General features: G+C 41.8%; 1 protein-coding gene across 1 annotated transcript in view; it reads right to left on the bottom strand.

Annotated features, from left to right (window-relative positions):
- Positions 1-22,773, bottom strand: part of cdh2 (cadherin 2, type 1, N-cadherin (neuronal)) — a 57,622-nt gene that overhangs the window by 17,300 nt on the left and 17,549 nt on the right. The window contains exons 3-5 of the mRNA XM_019262207.2: positions 4,995-5,215; positions 1,237-1,404; positions 114-269 (exon numbers count right to left, since the gene is read on the bottom strand). Coding sequence (XP_019117752.1) covers positions 114-269; positions 1,237-1,404; positions 4,995-5,215 — 545 coding nt within the window. The remainder of the gene's footprint in view (positions 1-113; positions 270-1,236; positions 1,405-4,994; positions 5,216-22,773) is intronic.

Here is a 22,773-nt window from a genome sequence, read left to right as displayed (position 1 = left end):
GCACCACCAGACTCATTTCTCTTGATAAAGCAGGCTGGAAACACTCTTTGCAAATTCTAAATGATATCGTTTAAAGAGGTTCGGTTTTAAATAATTTATTGTGTCTGACTTACATGGAAGTTGGGGATGTGCTCTCGGTCCAGGGGCTTGTTGACAGATAGCTCTCCAGAGATCGGGTCGATAATGAAGATGCCGGTGGGAGGCTGGTCAGCTCCAGGGCCTGTCACACTGTATCTGAGGGAGCGGCTTTTGTCATGGTCAGACCGGATCTGTGGGGGTAAAGATTTGTTAATGAAAGCTTGAAAACAATAACTGGACCCTCAATAAAACTGGATTCTGGAGGTTGTTCCTTTGTGTAAACAAACAAACAAACAAATAACCACAGTGAGGGTTATTTTTCATATTTAATTTTTAATTACTCAATGACTAACTGTTAACAATGGACCCCATAGGGTTTAAAAACAGTAAAAAAAAAAAAAAAAAAAAATCCTGTCACATGTTCCTAGACAAAAAAGTGTGTGTGTGTCAGTTTAGTATTGAAGGTCTGCCTTGGCGGTGCTGTCTATTCTGTTTGCCATGCAAGCATAGACCCTCTGTGCCTACAACCTGGATTCATGCTGAACAAACAGAGTATTTCCTCATCCTGGTATCATCCACTAAAGCCCTGAAACATCCCTTCTAATATGGCAGAACTAAATATAATACATACAAATGTCCAGGGCTTAACACTCTGTAAAGAAGTCATCGTAATATGCTGAAAAAGGATCCATTTCTTAGCTGTCCCGAGTATTGCTTGCCACCCACACTGAGCCCTGACCAGAGAATTGATGTAAATGGATTGGGCCTTGTGTGTCCTTGAGCCAAGATAAAAGGGGTGTAAAATCTCAACAGGCAACCAAGGAACAATTGCGATGGTGAGCTCTTCAGATTTCTCTCTACTTCTAAATAATGCCAGGTTACATTGGTACAGACCGCCCCCTGAAACAAAAGATAAATAATACAGCGGGAAAAAAAGAGCCCTGACCTTTAGCAAAGTGCTGTAAATATGAAGCATTTTGTTGAAGGCATGAGTCTCATGTCTGTGACCCTCTGAGTGAGAGCTCAGGGCAACGGGGACCTACAAGGTTGTCATATCAAGCAAAAAGCATTTTCTTTGAAGCTGTGAGATGGGGGCGGGGGTTTGAGTGTGCGTGTGTGCGCATCTGTGCATGTATGTGCTTGGGTGAGCTACGTTACCCGGACAAGCTCTTGCGGGAATGGGCCTCGTGAGTTCTCTGGGACATTGATTGGGGGGATGACCCAGTCTCTCTTCATGCGTTTCAGTTGGCTGTCTGTGTTTCGTGATGGAAATGCTATTTCCCTCAAATCCTTGGACATGACTGGAGGGACAGCAACTTCCTCGACCTGTGAAAAGGAAAATGATTTATTCAAGAACTATGTAGTGATTGCATTTATGAAGTAAAATATAGGTACACGCATTTTTAGCCACGCTACCGGCATGGCTCGATGTATGACAATGTTGGTTGGTCGTCCCACTACAGATTGAAATATATTCGATGGTGGCCGTTTAATTTTTTCACGGTCCATTCGTGTTCTCAAGAGTATGATGGCTTCAGTGATCTACTAAATTTTCCTCAAGCACCATAAGGCTCACATTTGTGGTTTGGCGTTACAGTCATAAATGGCTCAACAACTATTGAATGGATTGCGCTAAAATTAGGTACACACATTGATTTCTCATTTTTTTAAAATCTTGAGCTATCATCATCATCAAATTTTAATTTGTCCAGTACTTTGCTTCATGATTAGTAGTTGGAAAACTAATGAGATGTCAAGGCATTTGTGTTTATTAGCTAGTTAGCACACTAAAATAAGATGGTGGTAAACATTATATCTGCTGAACCCTACTAGCATTGTCACTGTAAAAAAAAAAAAAGGGTTAGCATGCTGACCGCCTTTCGCTCAAAGCACTGCTGTGCCGCGCATAACTGCCAGCATGGCTGCTGAGACTCTCATTATGTTTATCCTGCAGAAATGAAAGCCTTAATCCTGATCATGTAACCATTAAGATACAATCAACAGCACCACACGCCAACCAACATAATGAAGTGACACCTTACTGCAACAAATGGCACTGTGGGCAGTGACGATGACAACAATGACCTTTCCTTTTTTTAAATTACACAAAAAGTGAATTGATGTGGTGAGCAAAAAGAAAAATCTAATAAACACCTCCAAATGTCATTTAATACCTATTCAGAATGTGTGTTCAATCAAACGATCCATTAGTTTTCACTTTCTTTGTAGCTTAAAATATCTACAGCACAGCGTGTGACGATATGCCTTGAAACTCTTTGGGGTGGCTACTGTTTGGCGACTGCAGCAGGCCGCACAGCGCCAGCGCTCGTTTGCTTTTAAATGGCAGACCTCTTCTTATGTCCTGATAAAATGCACCCACACAGACAGACCAGCTTCCATAATGGATCTGCCATCCTCCCTCGCCTGTAATGAATGAGATTTGAAACAAAGGAGGATGCTACCTGCAAGCCAGACACTAAACACACAGATGGCTCAAATTGCCGATGCCGCTCCAGAGACTGGGGAGGCTGAAGTAGTGCCAGAAAAACTTAAAATAACCTTGAACAAAACAAGGCAGGAAGGAAAACAGAAAAACAATATGTAAAGTCTGTCAATGTCAATGAATGATAGCTGGGATTTCAATGGAACTGTCATGTCCCTTGAAGTATTTTCCCTGCTCCTGCCTTTAATCATCTATATGTTGATTGGTTGTGAAGTAGTCGAGTCCTACAAACTACGACAAAGTGTCCTATGCAAACAGAAATTAATTACCACTTTGCCACCTTATACTGTGACCCACATCCCACGCTCCCCTCCTCTGACATCTGGGGAGCTGTCGAAGAGCTTCCACTAATCATGTTTGAAATCCGATTATACTGCTTTCACACATTGGAAATGCAGAGAGGCAAGTGCACAGATAGCGAAGGAGCATGCTTCAGAAATATCTATTACCCTATTAAAACGGGCGCGAGTGAGAGCAGTAATTATTTGCAACCTGTGTCTGGAATGATGAATGGCATGGTGGGTTTGTTCAGCCTAACACCCATCTATCTCTGCTGCGCTGGAGGTCTGCACCTATCCACACTCTCTGAACCACCTCCATCTTCTGACTAGTAGTCTACTTCCTCAGTCCAGGAGAGTGTTAGGCTGAGTGATGGCCTGGGTGTGTGTGAGAAGGATTAGGCATGTGTGTATTTGCCCTTTTACAAAAATGCTCTCTTTCAGACAAAGAAAACGTTTTCTCCTCACGGACTGTGGCTGAGCAGAGGTTCTCAAAGAGGTGGAGATAGTGGGTGAGGACCCTCTCATGTTAATGAGGATATTGTTTGGTTGTCATTGATTAAAATGTTTCCCAAAGGCTGCCGCATTCACGAACTAATGAAAAATGTAATCGCTGATGTGATTAAGAGATGCGTGATGATTCATGACAATGATTATGCTGTGAGGAAGACAACTGTTCATGACCTCATAAACGGGCACGATTCGGGAAAAAGTCAATCCCTGATTTAAATAAGAAGGGGAAAACACCCCATCGCTGTAGATGCAGATCAGAATATGGCTGCTAATGATACAGCTGTTAATTTGAATACACATCTGTAGCCAATGTGAGGCTGTGACTTTAATCTTAAAACTTTAATTAAAAACAACCTACTGAAAGTCTGTGTGTACCTGTTTGGGAGAAGTATGCATTTGCATTTCACCAACCAACAGCAATGACTGATGGTATCATTAAAATCACATACCTGCACAAGTCCCTACAGCAAATGAGTGTCAGCGGCTAACGATGGTGTTTTGAAAAGCTATGAAACCATTACCGGCTACAAGTTTAATGTCGGCCCAGCAGACCACTGCGCCCAGAGTACAGACGGTAACTACACATAACAGTCGGTATTAACTTTTAATCTGCGCCGAACATAAAATATGACGCCTGCCTTTCCTGAGATTATCTGCTGTGCTGCACATTTGGAAATGGCCACTTGTGACTATTTGTTATACAAAGATCAATGTGCAGTTCTTTTTTATCCCTCTAATACAGTTAAGTAAACACACTTATTGCATTTGGGGGGTGTGGTGGTGTTCATTAAGACACAAGAAGGCTAATGACTGAAAATCTTACAGCAGTGATTATTAACAAATTCACATAAAGGCTTATACCCCTACAGAATTGGTCAGGATAGAGGGGAGCTCAGAGTTGAGAGTAGTGTGTGTGTGTGTGTGTGTGTGTGTGTGTGTGTGTAGCGTCAGTTTAAAGCAACAGATATTATCTAATTGAACAGGGTCATATAATCCACTGGCACTGAAGTTGAAACCTCTACAATAACATGGCCTTTAGAGCTTCTTTTCATTTCCTGGTTACGATGCAGACGGATACGACATGCACGGTGCTTTTTCTGTGCACTTCCTCTGATCCTGAGCCAACCACAATGTTGACTTACGAGCACATGGTCATTTTAACTAATTGCAGATGACCGCGCAACACGTCCAGCGGAACGATTAGAGCGGCGCTCGACGGCTCAGACAGATGCTTCCTGTCTTCCAAAGCACCGAAAGAGGTATGTCCCCTTTTGGATGATAAGGCAATAACCTCACAATCACAAGGCATGCTCACTGAAATCAACTTTATGAGGAGCCATTTTGCATCTGCTCTTGCTACCCACTGACCGTGCTGAGTATATGTTTGTGCTCCTAGTAAATTGACACATTAAGTTTTAATTAGCAAGCATCCATCCAATCTCACGGAACACCTGCTACAATTTAGAGAACTAGTCATCTGTGGATGTGCAGTATGCCTAATAAGCGTAAGTTATTTGTTGTGAGGAGAGAATTGATCATTCCACCTTTCTACGGCAGTAACATCAGTCAGGCAATTGAAAAACAAGTTAGAGACGTTATGGAAGTGGTTAATGTATATTCACCTGCTGGCTGGAGTGTGTGGAGGGCATCAGCCTGACTTGAGTCACCCATTCCTGCTGAGTGGTGGTGTCGCTGGCCTTGATCAACACCGGCAATGCGGGGAGAGTAGAGTGCTGAATACTCCTGGCAGCATAAACTACTCCGTCGGCCTCTATCCGGAAGTCTGATGGGTTACTGCATTCAAACCGCAGCAGACCACCTCGGCCACAGTCGACAAACCTCACTGTGAGAGACAGAGACAGATAGATTTAAGTAAAATGAATTAGCCCAACAGTGTGAGAGAGAAACCTCGAAAAAGAAAAACTAGAGACTGAGTCAACGGAGGTGGAAGACAGAGAGACACACAGACAGACAGACACAGGGTCCACAAAGGTTTTCAGATTCTCCTTCGCGCTCATACATTATTCACTTCAAGCTGTGCCCCAAAGGTATTGCTCAAAACAGGTGCAGTGGAGGAGAGAGTTGGAGAGAGAAAAAAACTACAGAAAAAAAAGGGAAGTGTGGCCCTTAAGGGCTAATAAAGAAGAACCCCAAAACCCAAACCATTACACTTAAAACCTGATGTGTTAATTAGACTGCCTAAATGCCTCTGTGTTTTGTGTTTGAGAAAATATATACAGCATTTATGTGTAATTCTGCAAGATAAGTCTTATTTCCAGCTAAGGCCATCGCATGCTAGCTTTGTCCCCCATGACATACGGTGATGCCTTCCACGGATGACTACCGATCCTCGGCTCCTCGGGAGACAGAAGTAAGCATGCGTGATGTTTATTTCATCAGCATGTTCACACAGAAAACACAACAAAACCCGCGCACGCAAAAACAATGCAGACAGGTGGCTCATGGGGGGCTCGAGTCCCACCGGTGCCTCAGTGGCAGAGGTACAACACCAGTTCACGTTACACGTGAGTGACAGTACAGCACATCCTGCGTAGCTTCTACATGTAGACACACACCTCAAAAACCTAAGAGTTTGTGTGATCTTTTTGTGTGGATATGTTTCCCTGGCAGCCCACCCCTTGTGTTTATAGCGCACAAAACAGAATAAAAGGGAAAGATAAAATTTCCTCCTGGCCACGGAGATCACAACGTTACCATACATCGTTTGTGTGGAGGCTGGGCGGGTGCTGCTTTGAATTATTAAAAGGAGATGTGGAATTACTTAACAAAAGCCTTCAAGGAGGGTGTCTAATCTTCCTTTGTGCTGCTACCTTAGGGACCTACTGATGTCTTCAGAGCATCATCAGCACTCGCACGTCGAGTCCCTCTGTGCTTGGGGAGAGGATGCAGTAGATCAGTCTGGGGTCTAAAGGAAGTCATAAGTTTAACCCCCGGGCTTAATTTAATAGTATCACCCAAACACATGCAATCCATTCTCCTCAAGTGCACCACACCCTAGTAGCAATAAATCTCTCATCTTTGTCAGCACCGACAGAGATGTACATGTTTTCTTAGTGAGCAACTAAAAGCAGAATGGCTGAAAGGGGAAGCAAATCTTACGTGAATAATAGTTTTTCTTTTTTTTTTTAAGTGTGAATGTAGTATTTGGATTTCCCCTCCTCTTTTCTTTAGCCAGAGAAATTGACATGCAATGTAATCACAACGTATTCATCCTGATGAATGAAAATGCAATCTTCCTCTACTTTATCAAAACCCAAACAGAGAGAACAAATCGTCTGCCAGGACCATGTGATGCCTTCTATTACAGCTACTGCTGAAAGATTTCAGCACTGACAAAATAAGAAAACTGCACCGCAAACTAGACTTTTCTTTTTTTTTTACCTGAACAATTGCAATTCATCTAAATATTGCTTAACAGCCCACGAGGTAAAATTGCATTTCAGGAGAGCCAGCAGTTCCAATAATGAAGATAAAAGATGACGAGATGCTTCTTCTATACTAGAATACACTTGATATTGACCATCTCCTTCCTGGCTACCTTTGTTAAATTACCCTAGACCAATTAGGGTTTTTTTTCTCCCCCTCTTTCAACCTGGCAAAGCTGACATCAGATAGATGACCTTCTCTCTCTGAAGATTTTGCCTTAAAGCCAGCCGTCTGTAAACTCAAAGCCTTCAGGCAATCACCAGCCAGCCCAAGTCAGCAGATTCTCAGACCGAGGTAGAATACAGAGCATGGGACTGTCAAAATAACTCACAATACAGCACAAGACAGTCCGTAGATTTAAGAACTTCACTCGGAGGTCAGTGAAGTCCCATTCACACTATTCCCACTAAGGTGCTAAGTCTATATAATGTTATCAAGCAAATGTAAGTAGAGCCATAATCAATAATAAAAAATAAAAAAAGTATTCAGAAGTGAATCATTCTTCTTTTAAAAAACAAAAAAACCCAAACATTTCATGGTTGCCCTCTTGCTGCTTTGCTTTGTTTTATTGTTGTAAATTAAAGTTTTTTGCAATACCGACTGTTGGTTGGACAAAACAATTTATAGATAACATGTTTGGTTCTTGGAAATTTTCCATTAATCTGGAAAAACCCATACATTAGTTGTATTTGACAAAAACGAAAGCCTGTAGGTACATGTGTGGGTAATGCTTTTTAATAACTAAAAAGGAACCAATTGTTACTTCACTTCCTCTTCCCCGTCACTGTATTCAAAATCTTTCCAGTGAGCATTATGTCAATAAATAGTAACAGGAAACCAGTAGTGGAACACTGACTTGCCTGACTTTAAAAAAGTCATTTATAGACTACATGTCAGTCCGGCTCAGCTTGTTTGACTGAAAATCTTTAAGTAATTTTATGCCATTATGACACTATTTATGACTATTTTAAACCATGACTTGATACATTTAAGCTGCAGCCCATGTGTTTTTATTTTCTCTCTGGCAGTTTTGACTATTCATTGTTGTGAAAATGTGTAGTAGTGCATTTGACAGCAGCGTTTCCCCCATGTGAGTTATTTTAGCCCAAGCCTCTTGTTGAGCTGAGCTCCAGCACTTCAGCGTCTTCTGAAATTTGGCCATCAGGACACCTCAGAGAGGCCCTTCAACAGTCAGCCCCCACGGCAATCACAAACTCCCAGCAGGCACGACCATTTCCAATGATAATGAATGAGAATGTCCAGCATGTGTCTCTTCATTTATCAGACACACTCTGGTGGCTTAAAAAAAACACAGAAATGTGTAGTGTGGAACCGCTTAAACCCTGGCTGCTGCAACTTATCTATATCTAGATGTATTGGCTCCCCAAGGTGCAGGGGCTAAAAGAGATCTTGGCTGCCACGCCCTATCAGACATGTCGTCATGAGCACAACGATAAAGGCCTCTGGTTTGGATAGAAATGCCGATGCAGCAGAGGGGGACTGGGGGTTGGGGGTTAAAGAAAAAGAAGGGGGAGGGGAGAGGGAGAGAGAGAGGAGAAACAGGCCTGTCAGCAGAAAGGCCTGTCCAACTAATGCCCTGCACTGGGGCCCAAAATTACCTCCGACTCAATGATCCTATTCACAGCTTAGATGCCCCCCCTCACTGACAAGCAACACAAAAACCCGAGCTAACCTCTCCGTAGTGCCAGAGTGCCTCTCTATTGTCTGCTCCATCACGTGATAACTCTAACTCAGACAGACACAAATAGTTAGAGCGAGATAGGGAGAGGCAGAGGGAGATACATTTAATTTGGAACGTGGAAAGCAGACTCTTGACTGCACAGAGGCAAAGAAACTGTTCCACAATCTCAGCCCTTTACGCATGCCTGCCAAATGCACTGGCTGGAAGTCCCTCTTAATGTGCTGTAAATGTGACAAGACCCAAACCTCTCATGTGAGATCATCCCAATATACCATCACTCATTTCTGGGAAGTGAGGTCACTGACAGTTGAGAAATACTCAGCATAGGTGTTTCATCAGTAGCTGTGGATAAATGCAAACCCAGGCAAATACCCTGGTGGCAATCCCCACACCATCCAACCCTGGCAAATGGTACAACACCCCTGACAAAATGCATTATTCACAAATGAATGTGACCAGGTTTAGTAGAGTGGCCTGCACTGGCGATGAGACAATGCAATATGAAGCAGAGGCTCCAACTGAATGTGCTGTGTGAGAAATCTATGCCAGCACCACTGTTTATAAGATCCTGTTAAGCCCCAGTGGAGCTCGCACGCTGGTACCTCAATTCAAACTGCTGTGATATGAAATTCTAATCCAGTCCAAAAATTGGGGAGAACATGCCAAATTAAGGTCAGCATACAGACTTTTTGCCCGACCACAAAAATATCTTTCACAGTGCATTCTGTAATTGGCCAATTATTGCACAAACTGCTAAAAGCAGTATACACTAATGTTTTTAGTACTAAGATGGCTGCTCGCTATGCATAATTGTGCATGCATATGTTATTCTACTTTTACAAATGCATATTCTACAGCTTCAAGGCTGGTGAGTAAACAAACGCTATTGTCAAACTTATTACACCCATGCCTATTTCCATGTAGGTGCTTAAAATGTAGAAAATAATTGTTTGTTGGCCTCCGATCTAATGCAATTAATAAAAGATGCATTTGCGCTTTTTACAGATATATAAACTATGCACATTTAAAACATTACATTGATAATTAATGATGAAAACAACAGTCAGTTGTGTCAAGGCATCGTCAATCCGTTACAACAAAAGAACCGGCAGTGGTACAGGGCTTGTGGTAATTGAGGGGATGTAATGTTCTGGTACTAAATCAAGACATTTCTAAAAATCCATTCATTTAAAAGAGGCTGAGTGGCAGAGATGAGACTACGGTATATTTTTGTTTTTGAGAAAATAGGGTATTCTTTCAGAGAAAGTAAACTGTTTGTAGCTGAAGCTTGGATCTGGAAATGACGATACTGCCTTTTGCCAGACTAAGCCCTCGAAGGCGTTTTACTAATGCAATGCACTTCAAACGCGCAAAGCATTCCATGCATTTATAGCTGGGCCTGAAATATGTAAGGGATTTGCATGAAAAAAACATGCAGTGTTTGTACTCTGTTCAGTGTCTCTAGCAATTAAGAAAACTAAAGAGGAATTGCATCGAGGCATAAACACACTTAACAAGCAGCTGGCTCATTTTCCTAGCTTGATTGCAGTGACCATTCCCCCAACACTTGGTTTGTGTAGTTTATGCATATTGTTAGAGCTATTTCCTTCCTAAAAACTGCTGCCTCGATTAGAGATGCATGAAGAGGCCCTCAAAGAAAGAACGTATTGATACTACCTTCCCTTATCACACACACTCACATTGGTGTACACACTGAGAAACTTAAGTAGCATTGGCGTCTGAGTGGCTATAGCTATGTGAGCTTGCTCAATCTCAAATGGAGAGATTTTTAAGTTCCCTTGGTGAAAGAAAACTGGCCCTTAGGAGAGGGAAACATTGTATTTAAAGGAAAATTACAAGGTAAGCAAACCCCCACCAAGAAGAGAGTCGCCTTCATTTCCTTTGGAATCAAGGTACAAAGGTTCGCTTAGTGTCTTAGCAATGATTAGCCTTAAGGAAACGACCATTACTCTCTCCACTGGGTGTCCCAGGCCTACACATGAACTCAGTAGATACCTGCTGAGGGAAAAGCTAGCCGAACACAACATGCTACTGCAATCTTCCTACAATGACATTCAGGAAGAGGCTTTTTATCCGAGAGGCAAAGGGAAAAAAAAAATGCATGATGACAGTTCAGCTCTTTTGAATAAGTAATATTTGACCTTTGAAAATTAGCAATCTCAGTGGGTTAGTAGTAACGGGAAGGCGCATGGGGACATCACAATTATTCTCCGGCTTTTGTTGGGTAAATGAAATGATTCTGTGTTTTCCAGTACAATGACAGCCGAGCATTGTGTGGATTACTGTGTCACTGGAGCCAAGAGCCGATAAGGCTAAGCTACATCCTTCTGCAGTTATCAGCGCATAGCTACTGGGATTTTGTTCTGTGAGTTATTGAGACGAGCAGCTTGATACAGAGGCTTTAGTGGGGTATTAAACTGACCACATTACCCGGGCGTCAGACTTGAACTCTCTTTATGGCGTCTTTCAGAAAAGCTCCGTGACCCTGGTGAATGCTTACAGGTGAAGCTTATTATGAAAATGTGCCAGAAAAATCAAACTGCTAAAACGACAAAAGCTGATAGCTTTTCTTTTTAAAAAAAAGTGCCTTCCAGTAGGTTTCACTGCCCTTCTTCTTCTCCAAGTTCAAAAGGACAATAATTGATACTTTTTTTAAGAATGAAACTTATAATTACTGTAGAGTATAATGGGGCTAAGTGTTAGGTATATGTAACAATATAATACCAACGTATCTCTAAATCTTGAAGCCTGTAGACACCCTGCTGTGAGTTGGCAGAACCTTCCAGATGTAAATCAGAGTTCTATGAAATGAGGTGTTGAACTTCATGTCCGTAAACAGACTTCCTTCCTTCTTTCGTTGACTTACTTCTGCTTTCTTATGAAAAGGTCACAGGTTTTTAATTGTGCTCTACACCCTAACTGCCGGCATTGGCTGTTTTGTTCAATCTACTAAGGCTTTAATTGATTAAAGGAGAGAAGGAGAGAGAGAAATGAGGAACAAAAGTGGGTGGGATTAAAATAAAGCAATCTATGTGGGGTTGGAGGCCAGAGTCAGTTTGAGACACTGAGGTGTCTCCTGGAAATCAGACTGTGAATAATAATCCATTTAAGGTGTCCACATGTATCACTTTTTATTGTTTCTGTATTATAGAGGTCATTCTCTTGTGACCATACACCACAGTAATACACATTTTAGGGAATGCTCCACTGCTCTGTACATCCATCTCTGCTGTGCCATAGTGCTGTCACAGCGCTGCTGTCTCTCTGTGGCATTTGCAGCTGGACAGAAAGTTATATCCTCTCTGAGGCTCTCGTTGGGTGAGAAATATCCATGAATAATAAAGATCAGATATTAATCGCTTTCATTTATTATAAATCTACTGTGATTAAAACAAAGACGCTACTTAAAAGAAAGAGCTCAAGTGTTGTGCGTGTGTTATTATGCACACTCAGAAACCTGAATTCATTAAAGTAAAAAAAAAGCTGCTGCTGCTTCACTTCCATGCATTACATGTAATGATTGTTCAAATTGAATAAAATAGCTGTCTGTATACTGGTTAATGTTCATAAAAAGTCCAAGAGAAAAAACAGAAAAGTATAAAGAAAAAAGTAAAGCTGCCAACAGCTAATCAGCTGACTGCTGTGCCTCCGGTTTTAAGCTGAGCTGATGTTTTCTGAAAAGCCTGATCACGAGGGCTGGGCACTAAAACTGCCTCACTGCAACCTGTAATGTGACATTATTAGGTCCTTTTGATCTCAGGAGTACAGACTCAAAACTATTTAGCCCTTTCCCTTGATCATTTCTGTCAAAATACCATCATAAAAATCAAAGAGACAAAGGAGGAGGCAGTAAGCAGTGATGAGGTAACCTCTGCTGGCATATTCACTCGGTCTTGTAAGACTTTTTAATCACAGCAGCAGAGTGGGTCCTGTCTATATGCACAGAACTGTACCAGTCATTGTTCCACGGGGACAATCGTAACTCAGCGCTTCTGATGGAAAAAGCAGAATAGGTGACTTATGCAATGATGTCAATGTCTCATTCTTCTTTCATCGAGTGGAAAACTAATCGTAAATCCTGAAATCAGGCTGCAGGGTCCAGCTTCACTAGCTCTGGCACAATATCTACTCCCATCTTAACTGAGTCAGGAGCGCATGTTTATGAAAATTATAATCAACAGTCCCTTAAAGGTTGAGCAACATGATACCCACTTATTTTAGGGAGGCTAGTAGAACTGTTATCAGTGCAGGAAACACACTATTGGTGTCTTTGTGGTTGGGGATGTCTGGTGCCAGACCGAAATTCAGCAGTTTGTGTGCAAACACTGCATATTTTAAGTAAAGGGTGGAAAACATATTGCATCAATCAAATCCTCCCAACTCACATTATTTGTCATCCTTGCGGTGAACCAGTAGCAAACAGTGTATTTTACGACATAATGTTATGTCATTTGATGATACAGGTGGACAGCTGAGAAATTAATCACTCTACAGGAGAGATTTGAGAAGTTTCATCATTTTTCTTTACTTGGAGAGCTTGTTACCAGAGTTCCCCCTGAAGCATTAAGAACTAGCGACCTTTAACATCCACCTTATTATAAGTCCACAGCATTTAAGTTTCAGTTCAGTTTATCAGTTTCCGTTTTATTTGTCAAATATAGATTAACACAGGGTACAATGAAACGTGGACGAGAAAAACAGGTCAGCCCGGCATTAAGAGCACGAGTTGCAGTAACAACAGTCGACATAGAAGATAAAAATAATCAAAAGTGTACCGCCTGAATAAGGGCAAGGGTATACAGGCTTAAATATATCATTTTATTTATAGAAAATATATTTTATTCTAGAATATTGGATAGAGTATCACTATTGGGATGCGTATCAGTGGATTAAGTATCACTTTTAATTACTTCCATTTGAAAATAAAAAAAATGAAGAGATGATCATTTGATCTTAACACAGTCATAAGAATATATTAATCGTATATATCAGATTTTACATGATATGTGCAGGACATTTATCAGGCCAAAACAAACCAGACAATTCATTAAAACTTTGATTTGCACTGGACAAAGGAAGAGCAGATCGAGAAGACAATGCTCATTTCTCAGGAGATTGATCACAGAGCTATTTGAAGCTATTTGTATGCTATCAGATTTCATCAAATTAACACAGTCGTAAATTACTGTATATTAGGACGTGATTACGTTCTGAAAATTGCCTAACATTCTGTGTCATTACTTGACCTGGAGTTAATTTAATGCTGAAAAGAGGCAGATCCGGCCACCATAAATGCTAACCGTCATGCGTGACAGGGGTGGGCGCTCTCCCTTCATATGTGACACCACCCTATGCATAGCTATACAGCAGCCCATGGATACTAATCCCAGGGCCTTCAAGGGCTTTCTGTCTTGTAATAAATGTAACTATCTCGGTCGCCTCACTAAATTCAAACACATTTAAACTTTCATTACACGGTGGTGAATAAGCCACACGAATGACCAGCCAGAACAAACACAAAGCAAGGACATCGCGTGACACTACAGGCAAAGTAATGCGAATAATGTTCCAATTTACATGCACTACTTCCCACTATCTGTTTAAAGAGTGATACTCACACATTCACAGACGACTAGAAGTCAAGGCCACCTATTACGAGTGTAAAAAAAACTCCCAACTCTCCTACAAAGACTGTTATATATTAGAACTATGTCAAAAAATTAAGTACAAGGTGAAACAGGAGGGCATATTTATTGATTTTTAAAGACTCTGTGCACATCACAAGCAAAACAAGTTTTCAAGGTTTTCGTTTTTGGTTTTAACTAGATGTCTTTAGTCTTGATTGATACCCCCCTTTTTTTAAAAAACTTTGCTGCACTTATTCAGGTGGAATTTTATGATTCTCCTGAGTACGTTAAGTTTGATGACTTTAGCAACTGTATAAAAACCTCCCACTATGTTTAGCCTGAGGTGAAACCTAATCAGACAAAATAAACTCCGGCAGATGGACCGTGACTGGATAAGAGTTGATATGCCTTTATGCAAATGAAATTTCAACCATTTTCTTAGCAATAATGACTCAATACTAATTAACAAGAATGTGATAGCTAATGAAAAAGGCATGGTTTGTGCATCCTCTCTGCCTTCATAAGGCATAACACTTGCACCTGCTTTGCATAGCTCTGTTGTCAATCAGACCCATGCAAATGACTAGCTCAGGTAAAGACTGATGTGGTCCAGTGCATCCAATTACAAACCTAACCACACACACAAACATGCTGTTTCTGTTCGCTTTTTTTCCCCTTCCCCTTTATTCTGAACATGCACACATGGACGTGTGGGCACACACTCTCACACACATATGTACTGTTTTCATTTATCCTTCAGTGCAACAATCGGAGCCAGATTCAAAAGAGTGCAGGATTTTATAGAAAGCAGAGTGTCTGTACAAAACAAAAAAGAAAAGACATAGAAGGATGCGATGAACTCACCTACAGTGTAAGAGGTAAAATAAAGGCTGTAGAAAAATGCATTGGGAACTGGGGCCAGTTCTCAGGGCCATTATGTCATGTGCAACACACAGTCACAAGTTCACGTTGAGTTTTTGAGAACAAAGCTAATGGAATTCCTGCTTCTCTGCTTTTTTTTTCTCCTTTGGAGAAGTCAGGGCACGGGGAGAAACAAGGAGAAGGCATGTGAATCCTCTTTGGCTGAGAAACAAAGCGGCAGACAAAGGGAAGATGAGGCTGACAGCCTCTGGAGGAGACTATTATACTGTAAGATAAGGGCTTCTTCTGCATCTCTCTCGAAGTAAAGAAAAATGATTTACTGAAGAAAAAAAAGAAAGAATAAACTGTATATTCTGCCATGCTGCATACACCAAAACAGCTGGAAAATATCTAGTATATAAAAAGACATTCTTTTGTTGAAGGACTTTAAAATGCTTCTCTTTCAAGGTAAACAGGGCAAATGAGTCATCATGCTAGGCAGGGCATCACAGTCACAGCTACAAACCATTATCGTCATTTTATTCACTTGCCCTATGCCACACATCACAAGACACATGAAAGATCTCTCCCCCTGAACCCATTTTTAAGAGCAAAACAAACAGATGTCCAAAGCCAAATGGGGTTTGAAACTTGGGGAGAGAAAAATGTAAAAATAAACAAATAAATAAATAAATAAGAAATCCATTTTCAAAACAATGACAGCATGGAAAAAGAAGCTCCTTCTTCAAAGACGGGGATTAGGGCAACTGCCAATACACGGGGTGTGTGCACATCTGCCATTGCACGTTTGAATCAATACGTGTCAAATTCTGCTTGAAACACAATTAGCCCGTGCTTAAAGAAAAAGACGAAAAATACACAGAGGGAAGATTAAAGACAAGCCCAATGTTCCTCTCAAAAGCTTTCACATTCGACAAATACACAGCCTTTCAGATGCATGACAGCTTGTTATGTGCTGCTCGAGTCGAAGAAAGCAAACAGAAAAGGAAAGCATGCATTTGTGTGAATTTACAAATGCTGTCTTAATGTGTCAGCCGAGCTTGTTTCTTTGTACACCGTCGGTTCCTCGAGATACCATGCTACAACGGAGATGCTGAACACAGCTTTGACCTCCCCCCCCACATAGTTTGCAATCAAAAGGGAGGAGGCAGGTTATTCTATGGATGGATGATGGTATAAAGATCCGTCTGTGCAAAGCAATTAATGTCTCTATCTCGGAAGGAAGGAATCACATTTTTCAAATTGATAGCACAAACTTGTGTACTCGCGGTAGACAAAGAAATCAATTTAAAAGTGTTTTTCCGATTGCGGACAGTTTCTGGACTTTTGACAATTTGAGTTGTTCATCTGAGTTGGGTCATGGAAACATCTTGTGCACAATTCAGAGCCGTTATTGATCCCTGTTACTGTTTTTTTTTTTGTCTTTAATGCAGAATTTCAGCCTCTGACACTCAATGCGGCATCAATTTGTAAGAGAGACACATCTTTCTATTAGGACTGCTCACTTTCATATGCATGAGTTCTTTTTTATTTCTGAGCTGAAGCAATTTAACACAATCCAACCCGACAAATTGACACACTGCATTGGAGTCTCGTCTTCACATAATGCAGTGTGAGCTGCATTAAAACTACACAAACTATTTGTTAATTCCAAAAAGTTTTTCCATTTAAAGACGCCTATAGACTAAGAACTATGCATATACATCTGCAATCTGCAAAGCTGAATTAACAGATTTCAAGCGTGTAGATAAAAAAAAAAATAAACAAACATGTTTTCCTTTTGTGTGCAAAACCTGTGTTAGACATTACAAATAGCGATGGATATAATGGTCCCTGAAGTGTAACAGTTGCAAACGCAACATCAGGTGTGAACAATTAGTCTTGGCATCAGTCCAGCACAAGGAAGTCTCTCCTCTCACATGCATTATCTGTGTTAAGGGACCAGTCGAGCGGTTCCATGTGGGGAGCATGGCTGTGTGACTGGACTCTGAGAGGAGAGCCCTCTTACTCCCATGTAATCAGCTGAACTGAGTGGGTTCAGAAAAGGATCTGTGCAGCTGTGCTTTATTACAGACACAATGAGTCCCAGATTAGGGGAACTGGAAGGAGGGAGGGAATGGAGGATCATGGGGGAGGAGGAGCGGCGGAGGGGGTGGAGGTTCCAAACACATCTGTCCTCAGTTTGTCTGCAGCTATAACACCAAACCACAAGCATGGCCATGTACAAATCTGTCTCCGCTTGGAAAGGCCGCCTGCGGAAATGTTTCCAGACGTTCGGTTTTTAAACGCGAGGACTCGTGGGAATAGTGCGTCGCCTCGCAGTGATAGCAACGTTCATCGAGGGTCACGCTTACACCGACATTGGTGGCACAAACATGTGAACCACTGTGGACAGCTGCTGGTGCTGTTGGGCGGTCTCTGTATGCGACTGAAGGAAACCATCAGTTTGTTTTTTTGTTTTTTAGAGTGAGTGACGTGCTGTTTCCCTGCTGTGTCCATATGTCTATTTCTTTGCTTTAAAATGTCACAATAACAGCCCGATCTGTTATTAAACCGTGTAATTGTTGTCCAATTATACAATGCTTTCAGGCCGGGCCTGACAGTGCATCAACGTGGTTGTGAAATGGGCTTTTAAACGTCATAAATGCAAGTGGTCACAGTGCCTCCACCTGAGTCACCCTAAGTGACAGCGAGAGAGAGAGAGAGAGAGAGAGAGAGAGAGAGAGAGAGAGAAAAGAGGGAGGGAGGGGGAGAAGTGAGATGCTATGTTTGGTCGGTGCTGTCGTTCTGCTTTAGTGGAACCTCTCAGGCAAACAAAAAAAAAAATGCAGGTTCACAGCATGTTATGCCAACTGAGGCAAAATTCACCGGGAAGACACCCCACATTAGGGCTTAGTGGAAAGCCTTTCTATCCCCCTTAGAACAGCTTATGCATAAGGAGTGATTAAACATCAAAACCGCACTGTTGCACCCTAATCCAGCACCCAATTCCTGATGTGCCACCCTGTTTGTTTTTCTTCCTTCACATGCATAAGCAGAGATGAGCTGATTACTAAACCTATTCGGAATTAATCCCACATTAAGATGTTGTGTTTAGGAGTTTCCTTTTTTTTAAAGTTTATTTACAATAAGTAGAGCTACCGTTAACATGATCATGAAATGCAATTTTGGCTTTGATTGGCAGCTTTTTCATTACTGAGGTTGGGAGGAATTTTAAGTTATCAACATCTAGCCAGCAGGTACATGACGCAGGCACCGCTTCGTGTTGTTGGTCAAGCTGGAAGGGTTAACTTGTTCCAGGTGGGGTCCTATTTTCTTTAAAACTCATCTGCTAGGCCAGCAGGTATAAGAATAGCAATTCCCTAGACTGGAATTGATCCTATTTTTTTAAAGCACAAGAACAGACCAACAGGAATGATAGGAGCTGCATCACTTGGTCTGTGGCTGGTTTTATTACTTACACAGCTTCTCATCTAAGGCTGCTCTCTTCACTTATCCGAATACCTCTGATTCACTGGAGTGGACACAGGAATTATGTTTCTGTTTTTTTTACTAGCTTAATCTCATTACTTTCATTGGCTGATAAAACTCTGTGCTAAAAGTGAGCTTATTATTTATTGTTTTGAACAATGTCTATCTGCACCAGGTGTTTGAGCATGCTCACATGAATGCAAGCAGTCCAGGGGTGATGATAATAATAATAATAATCTTTTATTTTTTGTTCATATCTTCTGTGGTCAGGTATGGCACAGCTGTTTAATAACCAATATGATCTCTTCTACTACTCTATTTCCTTCAGGACCACACAGGACACATCCAGCAATATACATGGACGCTCAAGATGTACGGCCTAATAACTCACATTATATGAATTCAATAACACATGTCTATAGCCCTACATGGTTGTTGATGGGAGCTGTAAAACAAACTTTAATATCCCAGTGTGTTAGAACTGTTAATGATCAGCGCTGAGGGCAGTTCGGCTGTAACTCACTGTCCACAGCCACCTCGCTGCCAATGGAGACAGTAATTCTCATGCTAACACTATACGTGAACGCTGAAGAGATGCCCCTCCACAGCGCCCGTAAATAACATCCGTTTGGCGTTTTCACAGCCCCGTGACATCACTGCTAAACTTGCTGATTCCTAAAAGTAACCACATTGTCTGATTCACAAACCCCGATTGTTCTCTCATGAAAGCATGACGCTGACCGCTTTTGAAGGTTATTCATCAGCGTGCGATTTGGCGTCTGAGGGCAAATCATTAATGAGCAGAGGTAAAGGCTTTGGCAATGCTGACGAGTAGAGCAAAATATGGCGAACACGGCATGCTATGAGATCACAGACTGCCGGCCAGCTGTGTCTGTTGATGCCGTAGACACCCTTTCAAGCCCCCCTTCAGCATATGGTTCGAATCAAGTGCATCGGAGTCATACTGAGTTTTAAAAACAAGCAAAGGTCCCATGTATTTGCAAATGCTGGATTAATTAAAACGCTGAAAAGCACATCATAAAATGCATCTTGACATGGAGAAATGCTGACGCTGAACTTATGTGACCACAATTCAAAAGAGGGAGAAAAAAAAAATACTTGGCCCACTTAGTTCAATGTAATCCAACAACTGTTTTAAGTTCAAATCTAAACAGAATCTAACAGTGACTTTCACTGTATATGCACCCTCCCATGCATTTAAAACCGAGGATTTGACTGTATAATGTGGTGCACACATTTTCCCACCACTAATACGGTTACCACGGTCCATTTTCACCTCTCCCCATCAAATCTCCCCACCACTTGTGTTTAGACATAGACACGCATTAAACACCAACTATTAATAATGCAGAAGTAAAACTTAACTGAGTATGAAGGCCATCTTTATTAAAATCTATTATTCTGTTATAAAGTGCATAACTATACTGAGCATAATCAAAATAAAAGCTGAGAAAAGGTGTAAAAAAAAACAAACAAACGAAAAAAAAAAGAAAACTGAACATTGAGAGCCATTAAGTCCAACTGTGAAACTTCCATTACTGAAGTGTCAAACAACAGCGCTGTTCTATTCATTAACCCTGCAAACAAAGAGCGCTGTGACTGGTTTTCAGTCTCCGCTTAAAGCAAACGCAGCGAAATGGTAAATAAATGTTAACTTTTCTTGGGAGGATGTTAAAAACTAATAAGCCACTGATTGGAGACCATTGTCCTTTTGACACTAAAAACCAAAATACAAAAAAAAGAAAAAAAAAACATTTCCACATCAGTTGTTCCCTTTGTGGCTGAAATAAACAGAAGTTGTCGCCACGATATACTGCGATATGGTTATAGTAACTAGAAGCTGATGACACAGTATTTTTCCAGATTCTTTCTCTGGTGTGAAATGTAAAACTTCTACGGCCAGAAATGGTCAGTTGATACACTCAGATACAGTCTGGGAAAGGGCGTTGTCCATGAACCTCAGCGTGTTGCTCCATCTTGTGTTACACACCCTCCCCTCCACCCCTCTATCCTTTGTGCACAGGGACAATAACAGCATTGCTGACAGGGGGGGTCTGGTTACCTTCCCAACCACTTCCATAACAACATATGGAGGAAGCTACAGTTGTATGACAACAGGTCCATCTTCCTATATTTCTCTCTACGCTGTTTAGACGCCTCAGGACACCAAGTGGTAAACAGTAAACACAAGCACACATAAAGGAGAGAAGCGAGAGGGTTAAGGCGGTACAGTGGTACAATTTTGCATTTTTCACAAAGACATTATGTCCACTTTAAAAAGGAGTATAAGTGTTACATTGGATTCAGTCACTTCACTGTGTCCGAACACGCAAAAAAAATCAAAGCACACGCATACTCAAAATAAACTGTGTGTGTAGGAAAATAATTGTATCATCCCTCCCTTTTGTACACTCATTTGCATAATGTGGGCGTAAAGGGGTCAAAGATCATCCCCATCACAAATCCCTTTGAGCGAGGACTCACAATGGGCAGGAGCTGAATGCTTTTAGCCTTGCGGCAAAGGGGAGAGCGGCTCCTCCCTTGGTGCCGTGTTCCTCCATCCCTATACTCGCACCTCCGCTACATCCCGTTATTCACACAGTTTACCGTTTGAAAGAAATCTTACAGGCTGCACTGTAACCTGAAGCGGTTTGCATATCAGTTTTCGACCGAGAGTAAGACGAGCTGCGGAAAAGAAGAGAGGAAACGGAATAAGGCAGGAAAAAAAAGGCTTGTGAAACAAAGAGAAAGAGGAGGGGGTAAAAGAAACAGAGCTCTACTAGTAGCTTTTTTATTGTATCCTGGTCCATGGCAGAAACTGTGGGGCTTCTTTCAATTGTCACATTAAAAAGACCCATCCGTCAGAAACAGAGCTCAGTGTAGTCCCTGCAGACTGGCAAAGAGGGAACACTTTCCACTGAGCCGGCCAACACTCCTAAGCCCAGCTAGTGTAAATAAGATTTCCATTGGCACTCATTATGACCGGCATACAAACAAGGCCATAACATTCCACAGCAAAGAAAGACAATGAAATTAAAGACATGGTGGGAGGGTGGAAATTCTGCGCACTAACCAAGCGGAGCTAAGCAGAGAGTTTACTACCTCTTATCGTGACGTAAAAATGTGTAGTTCACATAAAGTTCATTCAGCTTTAATAGAAGAGCATGGCATTATGAAGGCATTTATTCATACTCCTTCCATGAAACCTACAGTTGTTGTTTTCTGGTTGGGACTTGAGCCCCAAAGAGGGGCAATTGTGCCTGGAAGCCTAATGATTAAGTATGCAGGTTCCTGTCAAAATAACAGCAGATATCTGAAAAGTGTCTACGCTGGGACGCTGGCAAATATTGTGTTGCATTCGGAACTGGAAAGCTCGGGCAGGAAGGGGATAACATGACAGCTGTAGCGACCCGGGATACCAGGAAGACCTGGAAGCACAAACATTTGCCTTTCTGCCTCACTGGAATCCACATTAGGAGGTCGCCGGCATTACAGAACCCCCCAGACGTGACGCGGTGGCAGCTGTGCACGGGCGTTTACAGCCCAAACACAAACAAGCGATAGGGTGTTGAGAGAGGGATGGGTGCTGCCATGCATGTACAGTACAACGCTGACACCCTATCCCTGACAGTGTGCCTGCAGTAAATTAAATTACCATTTCATGACAGCCAGCTCCATCGAACCAACTACACATTTATGTATATTTACAAAGTAAGAGGGCATAAGGATGAGAAATGAGGAGAGTGGTAACATGAGAAACCCCATTTGCATCATAAATCAATCAGAATAACATCACCAGGGTCATGTGATCTTACACCAAATACTGAAATGTTTGATGTTGTCCTTGCATATGTCCCACTCAATCACGCTAAGGTCTTCTGCTCAAGTAGACCAGTGGGAGCCCGGGCTTTTAAGATCAATGTAGCATATGGAACAGACCAAACTGGGAGGGAGTGGCGCCAAAGGGTCGGATTATAACACGGACAGACAGCTGGTGTCGTGAGCTATGACAGCAGAGAATTCATATGGAATTCAATTCCTTTATTTTACGGCTGTGGAATTGTGGGCAAAATTGTGGAGCTTCTCTGGTAAGAACATTAAGGGGCTTTTTTATAGGTCTGCTAGCAGAGAGTAGGTCATTTTAATGAGTGGCAATGTCCAGCCCATGTTCCTCCTCACTTTAACTGCATGCCGCCTCAAAGCCCACGTTGGACCCTCAGTCACATCAGG

The sequence above is a fragment of the Larimichthys crocea genome, chromosome II (assembly GCF_000972845.2).
Source record: "Larimichthys crocea isolate SSNF chromosome II, L_crocea_2.0, whole genome shotgun sequence".
NCBI classification, from domain to species: Eukaryota; Metazoa; Chordata; class Actinopteri; family Sciaenidae; genus Larimichthys; species Larimichthys crocea.
Note: the sequence above shows the minus strand (reverse complement) of the source record. Positions and strands in the feature narration are given on the sequence as shown.